This window comes from Epinephelus lanceolatus, chromosome 7, assembly GCF_041903045.1.
Source record: "Epinephelus lanceolatus isolate andai-2023 chromosome 7, ASM4190304v1, whole genome shotgun sequence".
Lineage (NCBI taxonomy): Eukaryota > Metazoa > Chordata > Actinopteri > Perciformes > Serranidae > Epinephelus > Epinephelus lanceolatus.
The window spans coordinates 33,254,821-33,274,031 of record NC_135740.1 but is presented as its reverse complement, the minus strand read 5'-3'; the positions used below and the strand labels follow the sequence as shown (position 1 = coordinate 33,274,031).

Here is a 19,211-nt window from a genome sequence, read left to right as displayed (position 1 = left end):
GTCCCTGATGTATTTAATCAAAGGTAAGAATACCTTCTAAATACATTTGAATAGAAACACGCTCTCTCAGATGACACACTGTTTAAAATGATTAAAGCAGCTTCTCTTTCATGGCTGAAGGCGGTGATAACATGACAACAGTGCTGACAGGTGTATGATGAAAGCTGACATCTTGAGAGCGGATTCAGGAGACTATAGGACAGATATGGCAACTGCATTATTAAGCAGATACACAGTATTAGGGAAATAAAGCGGCGCTGACAGCTATGATCCAGTGTGAATGCACATGGTGAATGAATATGTAATCTGCCATTCAATGTAAACACTGAACTGAACTGTCAGACTGTGTGAGATGAGCTGATGCCCCCGTAAAATGTGCTGGTACAATGTACAGTATGCCTTAGTGAGTGTATGTTAATGTATTTCTCCAGCTACTGTATGCCTATATATAGAAGCCCTAAGAGGCAAGTAAGAAAAAAAATCTTGTGATCCATTTTCTACGTCTGATTGAAATTAATTTTCTCTCCTGTGTTTATGACTTAAAGTAGTATTTCACTGCTGGAAAACTTTTGTCAAGGCAGCCTAAATTTTGCACAGACAAAGTTAGACTGTCTATGCAGTAGAAGAACACTAAACTTTCAAAACTGGTACCTCATGACCAGAAAAAAAACAGTAAAAGGGCTGTGGTGTTCACTTTTGCTCAATAGGTAGAAAGATTCTCATTCACAGATTCTCATATCATAGCCAAACAGTGCAAGAAAATATGCTTCTGAAGACATTTTAGGTGAGAAATAGAAAATGTCATGACAGAATCCAAGAGCATAGAGCCAGCGAAAATCTAAAAATTTGAGTTAAGAGATGGGGAGGGAGAGCTGGTAAGATGGAGGGAAGTTTACCACAGGTCATTTACACACACTATCAACATTGTTATCATTGTGGTTTCTATAACTGTGTTTTTGATGGGGTGGCGTTGTTAGCGCCACTCCCAACCTCCAGGCCGGGAGGGCCTGTGTGCTGACTTTCATCTGGCTCCTCTCCTGAGATCAACCTGGTAAGGTTGAACCTACCAGGGGCTGTGGACCCCGCCCCCAGCGTAGCTCTCAGGGTCTTAGAATCGCGTAAGCCTCTCCACCACAACAAAGGTAACAGCACAGGGAGAAGTACAGGAAGAAGGCCAAACAAAATCTCGAACCTTCAACTGTACAAGAAAACAAGTAGCTACAGTATCACCAAATAAATCACACACAGACTTTTGAGATGGCCACGTGCTAAGAATGGAACAGGGCCGGATCACAAGAGTCGCCTTAAGATGGACACCACCAGGCAACAGACAACCCGGAACCTGTCATGGCGAGAGGCGCAACATACTGCTAAGAACCGAATGCAATGGAAAGTGCTCACTGCCCCATAGGGGATGAAGACGAGTAAGTTGTTATGACACAAAGCTGGTTGAAAATCCGCTAGTATCCCTTTAAGAACAGGTAAAAAAAAAGATCTGCCAGGATAATGTTTCTAAGTCCCTTAATTTTATTTATTCTGTGAAAACAGGTTAAACAAATTTTTTGGCAGGTAAATTCTTTTGTGGTTGTAATACTCATTTCGGCCACAAGAGGCTGAAGTGTAGAACAACCCCATGACCTTAATAGGACTAAAAGCATTCATGTTTTCTTTCAGGCGAGTTTTTATTTCTCAATACACTCTAAACACAAGGGTTATATACTGAGTGTTGGCAAGTTATGCAGCATTACACTCGGGTCACGGGGGCAGCAGGCCAAGCAAAGCACCCTAGACCTCCCTGATCCCAGCAAAGCTTTCCAGCTCCTCCTGAAGAACCCCAAGGCATTCCCAGAACAGAGGAGATATAGTTCCACCAGTGTGTTCTGGGTCTGTCCCAGGGCCTCCTACCAGTCGGACGTGCCCGGAACACCTCTAACAGGAGGCGCCCAGGAGGCATCCTGATCAGATGCCCAAACCACCTCAACTGACCCCTTAAATGAATAAAAATGTTCACCTGCCGTAAGTTTTCTTCCCCCTCCCATTTCACAGTTGATTTTTTTTGAAGTAACTAAGAAAGATTATCTTGGCAAAACTCTTTTTTTCCACCTGTTCTGAAAATAAAAAACACAGGAGAGGAAAATTTTGGATCAGACTTAGAAAATGAATCACCAGATTTTTTTCTCTCACTCGCCTCTCAGGGCATTCAAACCAAGAAAAGGGAGTGTTGAATAAAATTATTCTCCACCACATGATTGAGTTACATGAGCAAGAGGTTTCTGTGAATAAATCTGCACATGTCAGGAAAGACAATTGTTGGAGTCATACTAAGAGCAAACACTTCTTTCAAATCATCATCCCTGGTATGGCTTACACAGATCAGGACGATGCAAACACTTCTGTGCTCTCAGATACACATCTAAGGGGAAAATAGGAGCGTTTTCTGTGGCCATACATGGCTTGTGCTATGTTTAGGGACTGATCCAGGTGTGGATGTTATGGTGGAGGCGATGCTGTATGGTGAAGGAGTGAGTGTGTGTGCGCTCTACACGTGTAGTCAAGGTTCCTTTTCTTGCTGGGAAACGAGAGGTAGGGGAGCGTGATGAAGCTGCGACTCGACAAGCTCCAGATGAAGCACAACATGTTCTTCTCGTCTCTGCTGACCGACACTGCTCATGTTGCTACTTGTCAGTCTCGCACTGAAAAGGGCTCTTGGAAAGTTGAAACACTGCTGGTTTTCCCCAAACCTTGCTGTCTCTGCCAGCTGAGACTCTTTCACATCTCCTATATGCACCTCCCTCTCTCAGGGTTTTCTACCTCCGTCTGTACTTCTCTTCAATACACAAGAATGGGAACAAAAATAAAATAAAATCAGAGTGTATGAAGATGTCTGCATTAATGTTGGAGGTCAGTTAGAGTAAATCATCTGTAGCTTAAAATATGGTGCATTAACTCTGTTGCCAGCTACATACAACTTTCATAACCTAACATCCTCTTCCTTCTGCTGAACTGACTTTTTGTCAATTTTTTCACAGCTGCTCACAAAGGTCAGTCAAACATGGGTAAACACTTTAATGAATATGAACTTTTGGTGCAGTGTTTGGCACCCAGCTTGCTGCGTATCACCACAGGGTATCAGGAAAAAATAAAACACACCACACACAGAACAATGCTGCACGCAAATGCTGTTGTTTGCAATAATGTGAGCGCAGCTTAAGTCCAGAGGGAGGGCAGTGGTGTTGGTGTACTATTGTCTAAATGTGATACTCCAGAAAGAGTCGAACATGAGGCCATTTTCTTAACGTCACCTGAGGACAATGTTCTCACTGTGGTTCAGATGATGAAGTGTTTCTGCTACTATATAGCTCAGCTTATACACAGAGATAATCCTCCAGAGAACAGGAAGAGATGCATGTACAGGAAGTGGAAATAAATTCTCACCAGCAGAGCCGTGGAAGAACTCGAGAAGCTAAACCAAAACTATATTGTCCCTGCAGAGAGACCTGGTCACCTCTCCTCCTCTATTACCCATCAGCAGTCAAACCTACATGGAAACATATACATACCCTGACAAGTAATAAAAATACTGCTACGGCTTCTGAATGATGTCCTGGAAGTTTCCTGGAAATAACTGTCCTCATGACCTGGTTCTAAAGCGATGACAATGGAGGAAGAGATGCAGCTCAGAAACAAATAAACAATGTATTTATTTCAATAAAGTTTAGCTCCTTACAGTCAGTAGTTAGGGTTTGTGTTTGGATAAGTAAGAGCAGGAGAGAAGAGCTCTTCTCTGACTGAGGGAGGGTGGGGATTTATAGCAGGGGGTGGCAGATGGATGGACTCTGACCCCCGCTATCAGCTGCACTACCAGCTAGAGGACTGTCATGCTATGGTGTATGGTGCTAATTGGGAAAATAATCCTTTAAAAAAAAAGAAAAACATAATAACCTAAGTAACCATCCATTTATTATCAATTTGATAGTGGGAAGTTTGTTAATATGCAGCATGTTGAACAGACAAATTTCATAATCTTGAATGTTCAGCTGACGTTTTTAGCATCAAAAGAATAGTTCTTTTCAAAAACAAAATATTAGAAAATTATGGATTGGTGAATTAAAGCATTACAAAAATTCATTCAATCATTTTCTGTAACAACTTATTTTGTTAGGGGTTGCTGGGGGGCTGCTGACAGGCAGGGTACACCCTGGACAAATCAACAGACTATCGCACATAGAGGCAGACAACCATTCACACTCACACCTAAGGTCAATTTAGGGTCACCAATTAAGCTAACCTGCATGTCTTTGGACTGTGGGAGGAAGCCAGAGTATCCAGAGAAAACCCACGCTGACACAGGGAGAATATGCAAACTCTGCACCCTGGAGATCGAACCAGGAATCCTCTTGCTGTGAGGCAACAATGCATCACTGAAATATTGCTTAAATAATGAAAACTAGAATTACCAGCCCCTGGCTGTATGCTTCCGTGCACCAGTCACGTTTCTCTAACAGTTTATATCCATGTCTGTGACAACATGAATGCTTCACACATGTCAAACATCTTCCCCCAGCAGCACAGAAGATCTTTACAGCCAGCACAGTTTCAAGATTAGTGCCACCAATTCAGTATCTGACCAAATGTCTCTCCCTCTGTTCTTGAGATATGATGCAGAGTAATGGCTAGTAAAGTGTTTCATGCAGAACATTATGATGTCAGGTGAAGCTGGCCTTTGACCTTTTGGATATAAAATGTCATCACTTCATCATTTTATCTTGTTATTGTGTGACATTTGTGTGAAGTTTTGTCATAATTAGCGTGGGAATACTTGGCAAAAAATATGTTTTGTAAGGTCACAGTGACCTTGGACTTTGATCACCAAATTCTAATCAGTTTATTCTTGAGTCCAAGTGGATGTTTGTGTCAAGCATGAAGAAATTCACTCGAGGCGTTCTTGAGATACCACGTTCAGAAGAATGGGACAGATGGACGGACAATCCGTAAAACATAATGCCTCCGGCTACAGCTATCACCGGCGCTGAGGCATAAAAAGGGGAAATACAGTAGTGGATAGGAAGCGCTTGTTTATCTACGATAATGACAGATTAATCCCTCTCAACCTGGCAAACACTCATCCATCAATTATCTATAATTGTTTATCCTTTACAGGGTTACAAAGGGCCATGAACAGGTCACCATATTGTAACAAGGCTGAAACATTGAGACAGAAAACAATTAATGCTCACATGCGAATCTGCAGTAATTTCGAGACCCCAGTTAACCTAATCTGCATGTTTTTGGACTGTTGGACGACGCCATGGAACCCAGAGGGCTACACTAGGAGAACATGCAAGGGCCCAAGTTAGCCAGTGGGTTTGAACTCCAAAACTTCTTGCTTTGCGGCGACAGTGCTTACCCCTGCTCCACCTGGTTAAGATTCAGTGGAATGTAAAAAGCCATGAACCTGTCCCTCCCAGTTTAGAGACTCTGCTCCTCTAGAGGAACATTTTGGTCACTGGAGAGCCAAGTGGCAGGTTCCTTGATCCTTTATTGGGTATTACAGCACCTTATTGTATATACACCTGTCTAAGTGAAGCCTGAGAGGGCAGGGCATGTAGAGAAGAGTAAAGCTAATTCACATAGTTTGAATATTTGTAACTGAGTGACCTTCCATCAGCTCACAGAAAACAAACTTGAGCAGCTCTGTGGATCAAAAAGTCGACCGGAGAGCAGACAGAAAGCCATCAGGCACCACTTGACAGTACCATTTCAGCATTATCATTATCCAGTTACATAGCTGATTAAACTTGAAGCTCAATCTCATGTTCGCCTTCTTTCCTGTAACCATGCTGAGCCGAAATAGGCCAGCCAGAAATAAAGACATAAGAGGCGGTGGAGCACACCTGCACTCCAATAAGATCTTTGTTGTATGTCAACAGGTGATCTACAATAAAACATCTCTGTAGTGTTTTGAAAAATGTGGGCTAGAAAAGAAGAGAATTTTAGTTTTTTTTTTTTTTTTTACTGTACTGTTCAGGACAGTTTGGTCCCTTTACAGCCTCAGTCTGTGCTAAATTTCAAGGACAGTTCGTACACAGCAACAAAGTGCTTCCCAGGCTTACAAACAGTACAGTTGAGTCGCTCTGTATTATCAGAGACTTCTCCTGTCAGCCTAGAAACAGCCTCATTACAAGTGTTCATCACTTCTGTCCCCTACTCAAGGGCACCTTGATGGTGAACAAAGGAGATGACACACTCTTTATTTCCCCATTCAGTTACCTGCTGCTCTGTAAAAAAATCAATCTTCTATTTTATGATGTAACATCAACATTCAGTGTCACAAGAATGAAATGGAAGACATGGCAGTGATGGAAATGAATGCACCCGGGGTAATTTTCCAAAGATATGCAAACATTTTCTGCTTCAGAGCTACATACTGTAAATAAATCTCATTTGGGTGTAAAAGTTCATTCAAGGATTTCATGTGCCCTCAAACCCCTGCTGCCACACGGGGAACAGTCACAGGCTGTATCTTGATTTGAGTCTGAGAAACTGGGAGAGTAATCTCAAAGTGCAAAATATAACCAGTGGAAATTTATCTTTAAACATTAAGACTTTTTAAATTGAGTGTAATTCCCGTTTAATATTTCAGGCATGTTAATTTATAACCCTTAAGATATACATGAAATGAAACCCCATTTTGTAACTAATTCAATCTGCATTTTTCCATTAATAGCAACTCAATGTATTTAAATTCTAAAATTACCTCTCTAGAGAGCGTTTCATTGGTATCCTGTTGCTATGGCAACTGCTTTGGGTCCTGTTTACTTCCTGTCATTTACACATTCCAACAGGACATACACTCGGACCCCTTCGGAACCTTTATGTTGTCAAATTTGAAACGGTCTGTGCTAGTTTTCATTGTTAGTGGCGGGGTCCGCCATTCCAAACAAAGATTTAAATTGCCTTCACATACACAAGGGATTCACAAGAAGTGATGCAGCATGTAATCATGAGTCACTCTTTGTAATTTTATCTAATATATCTCATGTATTGTGTTTACATGCACTTAAGTAACCAGGTTTCAGAACTATGGGACTTTTGTCTATTTTAGGATGCTTTCAGACCTAGAGTTGTCTCCTTTGGTCTGAATCCGGGACTAATTTTGTTACAAAGCTGCATAATTGCCCAGAGATGGTTTGTGTTCTTATGGCAGCGTTTACAAGCGGTCCAGGTCAAATGCCTTGTGCGAGAAAGCTGCTCTTGATTGGTCAGAATTTCCATGCGGGAAAAATCCAGGAAGTAAACAAAACATTGAAGAAGAGTACACTTGTTAGATAAATGTGACACTTTCTAATGTCACAATGGAGGGACAACTACGCAGGTTGATTTTAGCGCTGCTCATCGTGGACTATATTGCTGTCATTGTTCATTTTAGTCAAACCACACAGTTTGAAAACGAGGCGCGGCTCCAACTAGAAAACAATGTTTTGATGCATTGGATGTGCTTGTATAACCCAATGCATAATGCGACTGCAGAGGGTTTGGATTGCGGTCAGAACACGTTCTCACCACAAATGAACCGCACTGGACCAAGACCTTCTTGAAGAGGTGGTCTCGGTCCGGTTGTTTTGGTGTGTACCTGAGTGCGATTGCTGTGTTCACATCCGCCCAAACAAACTGCACTTAAGGGGCAAACGAATTTGAGTATGATTGAACCAAACCAAACAGGGCAGGTGTGAAAGCACCCTTAATTCAAGGGTTTGGTCTTTCAATTTAAGAGCACAACTTCTTGATTTCAGATTCAGATTTTGTAATGTTTTCCACTGAAACCCTGCTCTCGCACTTAAATAGCCCTTGCATGCCCTTAGATTTGCTCTGCCTCTGCTCAAACGGTAAGCTTTCATTTAAAAATATTGCTATTTGATTTTCTGCGCTCCAGCTTTGGACCTTTTCCGCACACTCACACTGCTTCTGTGCACTTTTAAAACATCGGGTTTCAGATTTTTGTATGATAATCCTGTCAAAATCCCCCAAACCAACAGAATATCAGGTGTCGCAATTAACCTGGTGAACCCAGTTAAGCCTATTAAGCAAGCAGCATTCTCTTGGTTGGCAAATTGTGACAGGGTTATTGCACAAAAAATCTGAGAGCAGACGTTCCACAATTGCACAGTAGTTACGTGAGTACGAGGAGAAGGGTGGAAGCTGGAGCACAGGAAATCTGTGCAAGCAACAAGGTATATGAATGAAAAGCATTTAGTGTGAGCTGAAGCAGAGCAAATCTATGTGCAAGCAGAGGCTATCTGAGTGCAGGGGCAGGGTTTTAAGGGAAAGCATTACAAAATCTTCACATGAAATCAATGAGTTATGCCCTTAAATCGAAAAACTACGCTCTTGAATAAAGTTTGAAAAAAAGGCCTCACAGAGAGCAGCTTACTATACGCACTGTAGCAACCTGGTTACTTCACATGTTCATATATATGCACATGTGAAGTAACCTGGTTACTTCACATGTGCATATATATGAACCCTGAGGCATGGCTCTCTTATTTTCAGGCCTTAATCTTAAATTATTGGTTAAATTATAGTGACCTGGTCTTTCAAAATTCTTCAGATGATCTGCCTTTTTCTATTTTCTATTTGCAGTCATGGTTAATACCAAAGATGTTGATTACTTCTGCTTATCTGTGCCTTTAGGGGAAACTTCCATCTTTCATCCACTGTTCTGGGACAAATCATTAGACACCACTTAAAATGCACAACAATCTTCAGTAAAATGAAGCCAGTGGTGTGATAAATAATTTTCCCAATATGCAATATTCGTCATGCACTGAAACTCATTATGAAGTAATTTCTTTCTAACTAGACCACAAATGAGACCTGTTTCTTTTAAGATTTAATATTACCATTTACAGACACACATGAACACAACAGTTGATCTAGTATATGTTTGTGTGTTTTCTTCTGACCTGTGACGTGTTTGATATCTGCAGGTTGTGCAGCCCCGACTTGAGGTCATGGATTTGGTTCTTCAGCTGCTGTTTGTCTTCTATACTCTTCTCGAGCTCTGCTTCTCGCTCTTTCAACTCGTCCCTCATTCTCAGCAGTTGCTAAACATACAGAAGAAGAAGAAGAAGAAGAGTGGTTAGCATCAGTGTTCATGTTAGCCATTTTTAACCAGTGCTGATCTTCTTTCCAGACTCTGAGATTATCTGATGCAGGGTCCCAACCTTAACTTGGGAGAATCAAAAGACAAAAATCCTATTGGGAGAAATTCAAAATAAGGACTCCCTCATCAGCTTCTTCTTTTAATGTGATGCTGAACAATTCATCAGTTACGGTGGTGCTGTGCAGCGTGTGTGTCAAGTGAGGTGAAAACTGAGCACTGGTCTCGAGAAAGGGAGAGACCTGCACATAATGAGCTCCTCTGCATATCTGGGACCTCATTCATACAGAGCATTCAAAATCTGTTGTCTGCATATGCTGTCTGGATAATGAATGACCCAATTACGCCGTAATATTTTTTACATTATGCATTATTATGGTCTGTTTTCTGCCCGCATTGTGTTTTAGTTTTGGTGCACACTTTTGTGGGTGAATTCATAAAACAACCGTGCAGCTTTTGTGGCCGCCAAACCTGCACAAATAAGACAAAAGGAAATTGTGTAATTCTCAAAGCTCCCGCAGAGATTGAGTGAAATACACCCCTAACTGAGCTGCTGAGTAAAACTCATCTCGGTGCTCCAGTGCTATCTGCATGTATTTAAATAAGGTAATATGCTGACATTTGGCGCAAAATTTTCTATGCAAATGAGTCTCACTGCAAAATCAGTATGATTCACAGAGATCAGCAGTGATAGCAACACAGTAACAGTTAAATATTAGTGTCTTAACAGAGTTGGTGGTAACTGAAGCACATTTATGAGGGCTGTCACACACAGCACTGACCCACACAAGGTTTCTCTTTGTCAGGTTTAAATTCTTTGCCTGAAGTTTTAAGGAATACCTCTTCATCTTGACGGTCAGGACCTGTAGCTCCTGCTCTGAAAGTCAGTTCTTTCTTTCTCTGCCTTTGTACTACCTACTGTGCTCTGGCCGCAAAGGCAACATTTATGCCCCATATGCCCCCATTATGCCCCAACAATTGCACTCAGATGAAAAAACAGGCAAATTGGAGTTGCAAAAACTGATGTGTTTGCGCTGTAATATCATTAGCGTAGTATCTATTGTGAATCGGACCTTGAGACGGGGCAAATGGCAGTTGCAAGTCACACGTGATTCATGGCCACAATCCATTCTTTGTAAAGTCTCCCATTGCAGTATACATCGCTAATTAGCCAATCATGTGGCAGCAACTCAATGCATTTAAGCATTTAGACATGGTCAAGACGACCTGCTGAAGTGAAGCTGGAGAGTATTTTAGAAACTGCTGATGTACTGGGATTTTCACACACAACCATCTCTAGGGTTTACAGAGGATGGTCCGACAAAGAGAAAATATCCAGTGAGCAGCAGTTCTCTGGGTGAAAATACCTTGTTGATGCCAGAGGTCAGAGGAGAATGGCCAGACTGGTTCAAGATGATAGAAAGACAACAGGAAGTCAAATAACCGCTGGTTACAACCAAGGTCTGCATAAGACCATCTCTGAACCAACAACACGTCCAACCTTGAAGCAGATGGGCTACAGCAGCAGAAGACCACACCAGGTGCCACTCCTGTCAGCTAACAACAGGAAACTGAGGCTGCAATTCACACAGGCTCACCAAAACTGGACAATAGAAGATTGGAAAACGTTGCCTGGTCTGATGAGTCTGGATTTCTGCTGTGACATTCACATGGTAGGGTCAGAATTTGGTGTCAACATCATGAAAGCATGGATCCATCCTGCCTTGCATCGGTTTCTTGAACATGACGATGAGTTCACTGTACTCCAATGGCCTCCACAGTCACCAGATCTCAATCCAATAGAGCACCTTTGGAATGTGGTGTAACGGAATGACAATTAAGGCAGTTCTGAAGGCAAAAGGGGTCCAACCTGGTACTAGCAAGGTGTACCTAATAAAGTGGCTGGTGAGTGTAAGTAAAGAGGTCGCTGGAAAATAGCACAAATCTCGTAATCATAGTGAGAAAGTCTGTGTAGGGCGAGAAGCAGGAGGTGGATAGGTCAAACAAAACCAGGCTTTCACTGAGGAGACTGCAGTTGGTTAAACGTAGCATTGTGTAATTTACGTATGGTCATCGTGCACTGACATTACCTATGTTACATATTTACGTCACATTATGTGCCTGTTTTAATCCTAAACGTTATCTTTTTTTCATTTCGTTTTGTTGCATGAACCTAACCATGACAGTTTCACAACATTAACCACTCATGTTTCAGCTGTGTGTCAGATAGATACACTACAGGGTGCCCGGGTGAGCTGCTGTCAGATGCTGAGGGTTGTGACAAAGCACCTGTATTTTTTAAAAAAAAGTCCTTTCTGCGTCAAAGGAATTTCTCATATTATCAGAACCAACAATTTCATATGACTAACATATACTGACAAAATTGCTGTACATGATAAGATGCTGTGTTAACAGCTTGTTACAACTGCTAACAAGCAGACACCTGAAATATAAAATTAACCACATGGAAACAATTTGAAGCCTGGTATTAACATCTGAGGAACATATTAAATTTTGCATGTTAATGTAACAGCACGTGTTGTAATTAGAACATAATAATAGCGTTGCCTGAATCTCAGACAGGTGTAAATGTAATCTGTGCAGAAGGTATTATGAGCTGAAAACAGGAGCCGACATCTGATGTTGTTGACGCCAACTACTTATGAAATCTCCTACCATGATGCAAACAGAGGGCAGGTAACACCTAACAGTTATGTAAACATGATGTAAATATAAGGCCATAATCCACATGACATATTGAGATTTAAACAGATTGTTTCTTTGGCATCAGATGTAAATGAGACCTTATATCTTACAGGAGGATATTCTCTCTATAAGGTCAATCAATCAATTTTATTTATAAAGCCCAATATCACAAATCACAATTTGCCTCACAGGGCTTTACAGCATACGACATCCCTCTGTCCTTATGACCCTCGCAGCGGATAAGGAAAAACTCCCCAAAAAAAACCCTTTAACGGGAAAAAAAAAACGGTAGAAACCTCAGGAAGAGCAACTGAGGAGGGATCCCTCTTCCAGGACGGACAGACGTGCAATAGATGTCGTACAGAACAGATCAGCATAATAAATTAACAGTAATCTGTATGACACAATGAGACAGAGAGAGAGAGAGAGAGAGAGAGAGAGAGAGAGAGAGAGAGAGAGAGAGAGAGAGATGCAGGTAATGACAGTAGCTTACAACAACATTATTGAAAGTAATAATATTATAGTTATAGTTCTGGCTACTGTGGTACAATATGTTGAAAGTATGTATTAATATCTGATAGTATACATGTGTGACAATAGTCATATGTGTATAATAACAGTAGAAGTATGACTAATGACTAATGATGGCAGCAGCAGCAGGAGGCATCTGGCAGGACCACGGCAGCAGCACAACCACACACGTCACGCTGTCCAGGCACCGCTGCGGTATGAGTTAATCTGAGAGACAGTGGAGCACAGAGGCTCCGGAGAAGAAGCCGAGTTAGTGACATCCAGAATGGCCGAGTTAGCAAGATGCAGTAATAGAATACGAGAGAGAGAGAGAGAAGGAGAGAAGGTGCCCGGTGTATTATAGGGGGGTCCTCCGGCAGACTAGGCCTAAGTCAGCCTAACTAGGGGCTGGTACAGGGCAAGCCTGAGCCAGCCCTAACTAATAAGCTTTATTTAGAGGAAAGTCTTAAGTCTAGTCTTAAATGTGGAGAAGGTCAATCCTCTGTGTACATTGCAGTAACACCTGACTGCGTCTGAGTGAGGTCAGAACAAACAAACATTGTATTGTGTTTACATTAACATTTCTCTAACACAGATGAGACACAGAGTGAATTTAAAAAAGCGTCAATTGAAGCGTGGTGTAAACCTGGTCAGAAGAGGCTATTTACTTAACACATGATTAGATGTACGCCCAAAAGCAGAACATTAATTTAGAGGCTTGACTCCAGACACTGACTGCAGAACTGGTGCATAATTTGTTATAATTTAGTCTTGGTGCTGAATAGACTATTGGCAAGCACCAGAGGCAAATCTCCACATGATAAACAAGAGATTGTGGTTGCACAGTGCAGCTCCCTGATGTGTATGAACGTGGATGTGGGAATGTGCAGCACTGAAAAAATAACAGTCAGCCTTTCATAGGGAAAAATAATCCAAGAAAATGCTTACATTTCAACTTTGGGCATCATTTAGATGGAGGAAAAATGTGGTTAATGCTGATATTTTGCAGCTTAAGGGGTTAAGAGAGAAATGCTTTTCATCACAGGAGTATGTTTTGGGTGTAAGCCTTCCTCAGCTCGTCATTACACAGCAGTAAACATCACTGATGTGTATATTTTGTCATGTGTAATAAAGGCTCCAGCAGACAATAAAAATGTATTCTAAGCTTCAAGGCGAACATCAATTCTCTCCTACAGGGTAAACATATCTCCTGATAATAGATAGTTGAAGGCCAGAGAAAACAACCAAATTTCAGACCGGAGGGGAAAAAAGCAAAGTGTTCAAATTATCTACTGATGTTTTCATATACGTGCTGGAGACACATTTCATAAAGGTGATTACAATGCACTTTGTCAAATGAAATGGAAGTGGAGAAAAGCTCCTCGGTCTTGAAAACAATATTTTCCATGACACCTCTTCGTTTAAGGAAGAGTAACTGCAGGCTGGGGCTATTTGACAACACAGCAGGTGATCAGTAAAAGTGGATTGCCGCCTGAGGAAGTGTTTTCTTTTTTCAAGTGGATTACTAAATGTTCCTGAGGGTAATATTCTGTTAAATATAGCCTAAAGCTGTGATTCTAAATGCTGGTCCTAAGAACACAAAGACTTAGTGTTTTTTCCCCTTCATTTTAGCCATTTAAAGGGTGCAATTTCTGTCTAAATGCCAAACTCTATTGTTCAATCAAGCAACAACACCTCACATCTTGACCCCTTCACACACACAAGCCTGCAGCTAGCACACACTGGATCAGATTAGATGTGTCTGTAAAATAAGCATTACTGTAAAAACTGGGTGGGTGAGTTTTTTTTCAACCTGGACCCTTTTTTTTTTACCATGCTTTTGTGTCTAACTGACTGATGGGTACAGCACTTTTTGAAACTGATCTAGTATTAAGCGAGACCACTGCAGACAACAGCGGCAAATCAGGCTGTATTGTAACTATCAGGGCACGTTCGCACCGTCAAGTGCCCCGAAACAGCTATCACTAAAGCCACCAGATTCCTTATAAATAAATAGTGCTTATATAATCATAAAATACACTTCATTCAAAATCGATAGAAACAAATTAAAACTCCCAGAAATCATTTTGGTTTGTTCTTCCACTGTTGCGACAATCACCAACTTGGTTTGGTTGAAATAAACTCCTACGGTGTTTTCAGACCTAGAGTTGTCTTGCTTTAGTCTGAATCAGGGACTAACTTTGTTATAAAGTTGCATAATTGCCCAGTGATGGTTCGTGTTCTCACGGCAGCATTTACAAGCGGACCAGGTCAAATGCCTTGTGTGAGAAAGCTGCTCTTGATTGGTCAGAAATTCCATGTGGGAAAAATCCAGGAAGTAAACAAGACGTTGAAGAAGAGTACACTTGCAAGATAAATGTGACACTTTCTAATGTCACAATGGAGGGACAACTACGCAGGTTGATTTTAGCGCTGCTCATCGTGGACTATATTGCTGTCATTGTTCATTTGAGTCAAACCATACAGTTTGAAAACGAGGCGCGGCTCCAACTAGAAAACAATGTTTTGATGCATTGGATGTGCTGAATGTGCATATTAAGGCAGTACAGGAGGAGGTGCACATTAATAATCCTCCAGGACTGTAACATGTTCATGTTTAACCCAAACAATGTGTCATCTGACTGCAGTTGGTTCAGATCCAGGTCGGAACACGTTCTCACCACAAACGAACCGCACCAGAGTTCAACAGAGACCACCTCTTCAAGAAGGTCTCGGTCCAGTTGTTTTGGTGCGCACCGAGTGCGATTGCTGTGTTCACACCTGCGTAAATAAACCACACACAGGGGGCAAATTAACTTGAGTTCAAGGTGTGAAAGCACCCTTAATTCACCCAGTTGAATGTGAAAACATGCTGGCTCTCTACACGCTAAAATTTCTGTTCATTTAAATGAAATCTGGTGGGGTTTGTGATAGTGATTTCACCTTAAACAAAAAGGATCTTACTCTTTAAGAAAAGGTCTATCTCTGTAGGGATCCTTTCCATAAACTGTCGGGCACCTAGAATAAAGTTCTGAGCCTGTCAGAGGCAAAATCAAGCACTTTTTGTGGACATAAAATGACGGTGCAAATGTGCTACAAGTCGTTAGATTGCAGCCTGTTTGTGGCTGCTGTCTGCAGCGGTCTCACTAACAGCTGGACCATTTTCAAAAACTGTTTTCCCTTTAGTCACTTAGACACAAAAACATGGGGAAAAGGGTCCATGTTGAAAAATACAGAACTCACCCTTTAAAGGTGCCATATGTACTTTTCCTTAAATCAACTGCAGTAAGAAAACTCAAAATATAATTGAAAAATCAGGTGACGTGATGTGTGAATGTAAATATGATGATTTACTGATAAAGTGTAGCAAAATGTGATTCATCAAACTGCACTGTAAAGATTAATATAACAATTAACTGTATTAATTAAGTACATTAAACATTTATTTACATATTTATTAAGCATTATCGTGTCTTATACTAAAGAAAATAAATACAATTAAATGTAAATATAAAGCAAAGGGTGTGTATGTTAGTGTTGTGGGAGCTAGTGTATGAAATGTTGCAAGACATAATATATATAATTTATTTTATATTATACATTTAAAGAAAAAGCACCTACAGAAGCATGCATCAACGCTTGGGTCGCAGCTAATGATTATTATTTTCTCAGTTAATCAATTAATCATTTTGTCTCCACATGCATGAGTGAAAAATACTCATTAACAGTCTCAAAAAAAAATCAATACACTACATACTTGACGAAAAAGAAGACAAACAGTTTGCAAGGTTACGATTCTATCAGTTAATATAAAATGAAGAAAAGCAGCAACTCGTCACTGGCATTCAAGCAATCATGTTTCAGAGCCTGCATGACACGTTTTAGACAACGTGGGTTTGAACTCATCTTAAATCCTAAACTGTCAGAATTACAACACGGCCAGCTATAAAGCTCCTACAAAACCACCGTCTACCCACACAAGTGTTTTCACTTCATCCACCTGATCAGAGCTGAGCTTCTCAGGCCTGTGTGGGCGTGTACAGACTGTTGTCTCTCTTATTAGTTTGTTGCATCTGTTAGGGCGTCGACAATTAACGTATTTATCATTTTAATTGGTACATGGAGTTTAGTACGCTCACATATTTCCCAGCATACCTCAGCCCTACATCAACCTGTGCAGAGATCTAATCAGAATAAGTGAAACACCTGTGTGAGTGTGCAGTACCTAAAAATACACCTGGACACAGCCACATCAGGTGCAAACGACTCGCTCCACCTGCCTGAGAGGCTCCTTGCAAAAACACAAAGGGTGCATTCTGAATCACATACTTTTTCTTTTTACTTTTAGTAGGTACTGAAGCTGTCCTTAAAAAGTACAAACTGTTGCACAAAATCGGGACATACTACTTCCTCACAACGTTACGCCCTGAACCTTGACCCTCTCACTCATATATCCGCTACCATGGAGATAAAACAAAATAAGTTCACCAAGCTCGCCAGAGATGAAGGTTTGGGGTTTATTTCTTACACATATTTTGTTATTCAATATTGACTTAAAGGGATTTCCACATAGAACTGCCTGCAAAGGTAATATTTTCTGTCTCATCTTGAATTTTTTTTAGATTAATCTGATATAAACTTTGAAAAAAAAAAAAGACTTTTCCAGAACAAATACTGTTTATCCCTCCCACTGCTCAACAGACAGCTTCAAGAGGTCATTTATTCTCAATGTGAACCACTTTAATTTTAGGTTTACAGTGCAGTGACGATTACAACATTGCGCTGATAAACAGTGATTTCTCCGAAAACAATTGTCTCAACTTGTTTCTGTACATTCACGTCATTTTACAGCGTCATAGCCCTGAAGATAACCTGTAATGTCTCTGAGCCGTGAAGTACACTCTGATCTGATCCTTGATTCAATCACTGATCACTATCAGCTATAATAAGCCAAAATGAACACTAAAAAAAGTCCCTGCACTTTCTATGACTTTGCAGTATGCTAAAGAGGAATGCCCAGACTGAAGCTCCTTCAACAGCAATAAACATTTCACTCAAGCTGGTTGGAGCGTCACAGAAAATGTCTGAGTTCTGTTGTCAAACCCTGTCAAGGTACCTCCTGTGTGACTGAAATTGGGCTTTTGTTTTGCTTCTTCTTCTCTGGATAAGTGAATAATTTCCGCGAATGATTGAGGCAGGACAATTTCACCTGTTTTCCATGCAAAGCCGCTTGTTTCAAGAGTGCTTTACAATCAAGTGTGACAGTCGAGTGATCTCTTATTATTCTAGCAGAGAGAAAAGTCTCAAAACAGGAAAGGCTACACAGGGAACGAGTGGCATTTACTGCTTTCTTTAGAGGAAAAGAGACTCAAACACAATATTAAATGTCTTGTTCAGGGGGATATTTTTTGCAGCGGAGAGGTTATGAATGCATTGATTTTGTTTTAGATGCTGATATTTATTATATTTGGTTTGTTATTACTCAACAATATACTGCTTATTTTTAAACTTATTGCATGTGTCAAAACAAGCGACTGAAGTCATCTGTTTATGGTCTGAACCTGAATCACAGGAAACATCTGCTGAGATGATGTAATGTGATAAATAGACAGAAAATCTGTTTCCTTTTCCAATCCAGTCCATCTTCAGAAAAGTGCAGTTTTATCACAGCAGACTGAAATCTTTTACTGTTGAACAATCTCTATGTCCTTTGCATTCTTTATCTTACTATATAATGATGAAAACTCTGTCTGTGGGTGTGTCTGTGTGTCTGTTCCATGTTTTTCTCCTCACTGACTTGGTCAATCCATGTGAAATTTGGCACAGTGGTAGAGGGTCATGGGAGAATGCGAATGAAGCAATATTACATCAATTGGCCAAAGGGGGGCGCTATAGCAACCAATTGAAATGACAAACTTTGAATGGGCATATCTCATGCCCCGTATGTCGTAGAGACATGAAACTTTGCACAGAGATGCCTCTCCTCATGAGGAACACATCTGCCTCAAAAACCCATAACTTCCAGTTATATAGATTTTCTGCCATTTTGAATTTTTTGAAAAACACTTAAAATCAATCTCTTCTGGGGCGTCGATGGCTTGGTGAATAGAGCAGGCACCCCATGTACAAGGCTGTTGTCGCAGTGGCCCGGGTTCGAGTCCAGCCTGTGGCCCTTTGCTGCATGTTATCCCCTCTCTCTCTCTCTCTCTCTCTCTCTCTCTCTCTCCCCCCTCCACACTTGGATGTCCTATCCATTAAAGGCAAAAATGCCCAAAAACATATCTTTAAAAAAAAAAAAAAATTGATCTCTCCTAGGAAGTTTGACCGATCTACATGAAACTCGGTGAACATAATCTAGGGACCAATATCTAAAGTTCCCTCTTGGCAAAACTTACTAAAACTGAGCTTCTATAAGGCAATGAATATTGCGGAGGGCGTGGCTCATCACATAAAGGTGTATAACATGTCAAGGGTTTCACCAATCACCACGCAACTTTGTAGGCATATGACCACACATAATCTGAGGGGACCCCTCCATTATTGACCCCATCAAACAAAATGGGGGGCGCTAGAGAGCTAATGTCTTATCTAGGCCTAACCGCCACATTGATTTTTACTAAACTTGGTAGATATGTAGAACAGGACGCCTCAAGGTGACTGGAGAAATTTAACTCTAATTGGCAACTGGGTGGCGCTATAACAACAGAAAAATGCTTAAAAATGGCTAAAATGCGTCCGATCACTGTGGCTCCCCCTGTGGACCAATGTTTGGTTGTTTTTTTTTTTCTAATTTTTGGTATGACTAAGTCATGGTATGGTATGCTGTACATAATCA

The 19,211-nt window shown here is 40.9% G+C and overlaps 1 protein-coding gene across 1 annotated transcript in view; it reads right to left on the bottom strand.

Moving 5' to 3' along the window:
* Window positions 1-19,211, bottom strand: part of LOC117261436 (ecto-NOX disulfide-thiol exchanger 2-like) — a 276,266-nt gene that overhangs the window by 12,915 nt on the left and 244,140 nt on the right. The window contains exon 11 of the mRNA XM_033633837.2: window positions 8,964-9,104. Coding sequence (XP_033489728.2) covers window positions 8,964-9,104 — 141 coding nt within the window. The remainder of the gene's footprint in view (window positions 1-8,963; window positions 9,105-19,211) is intronic.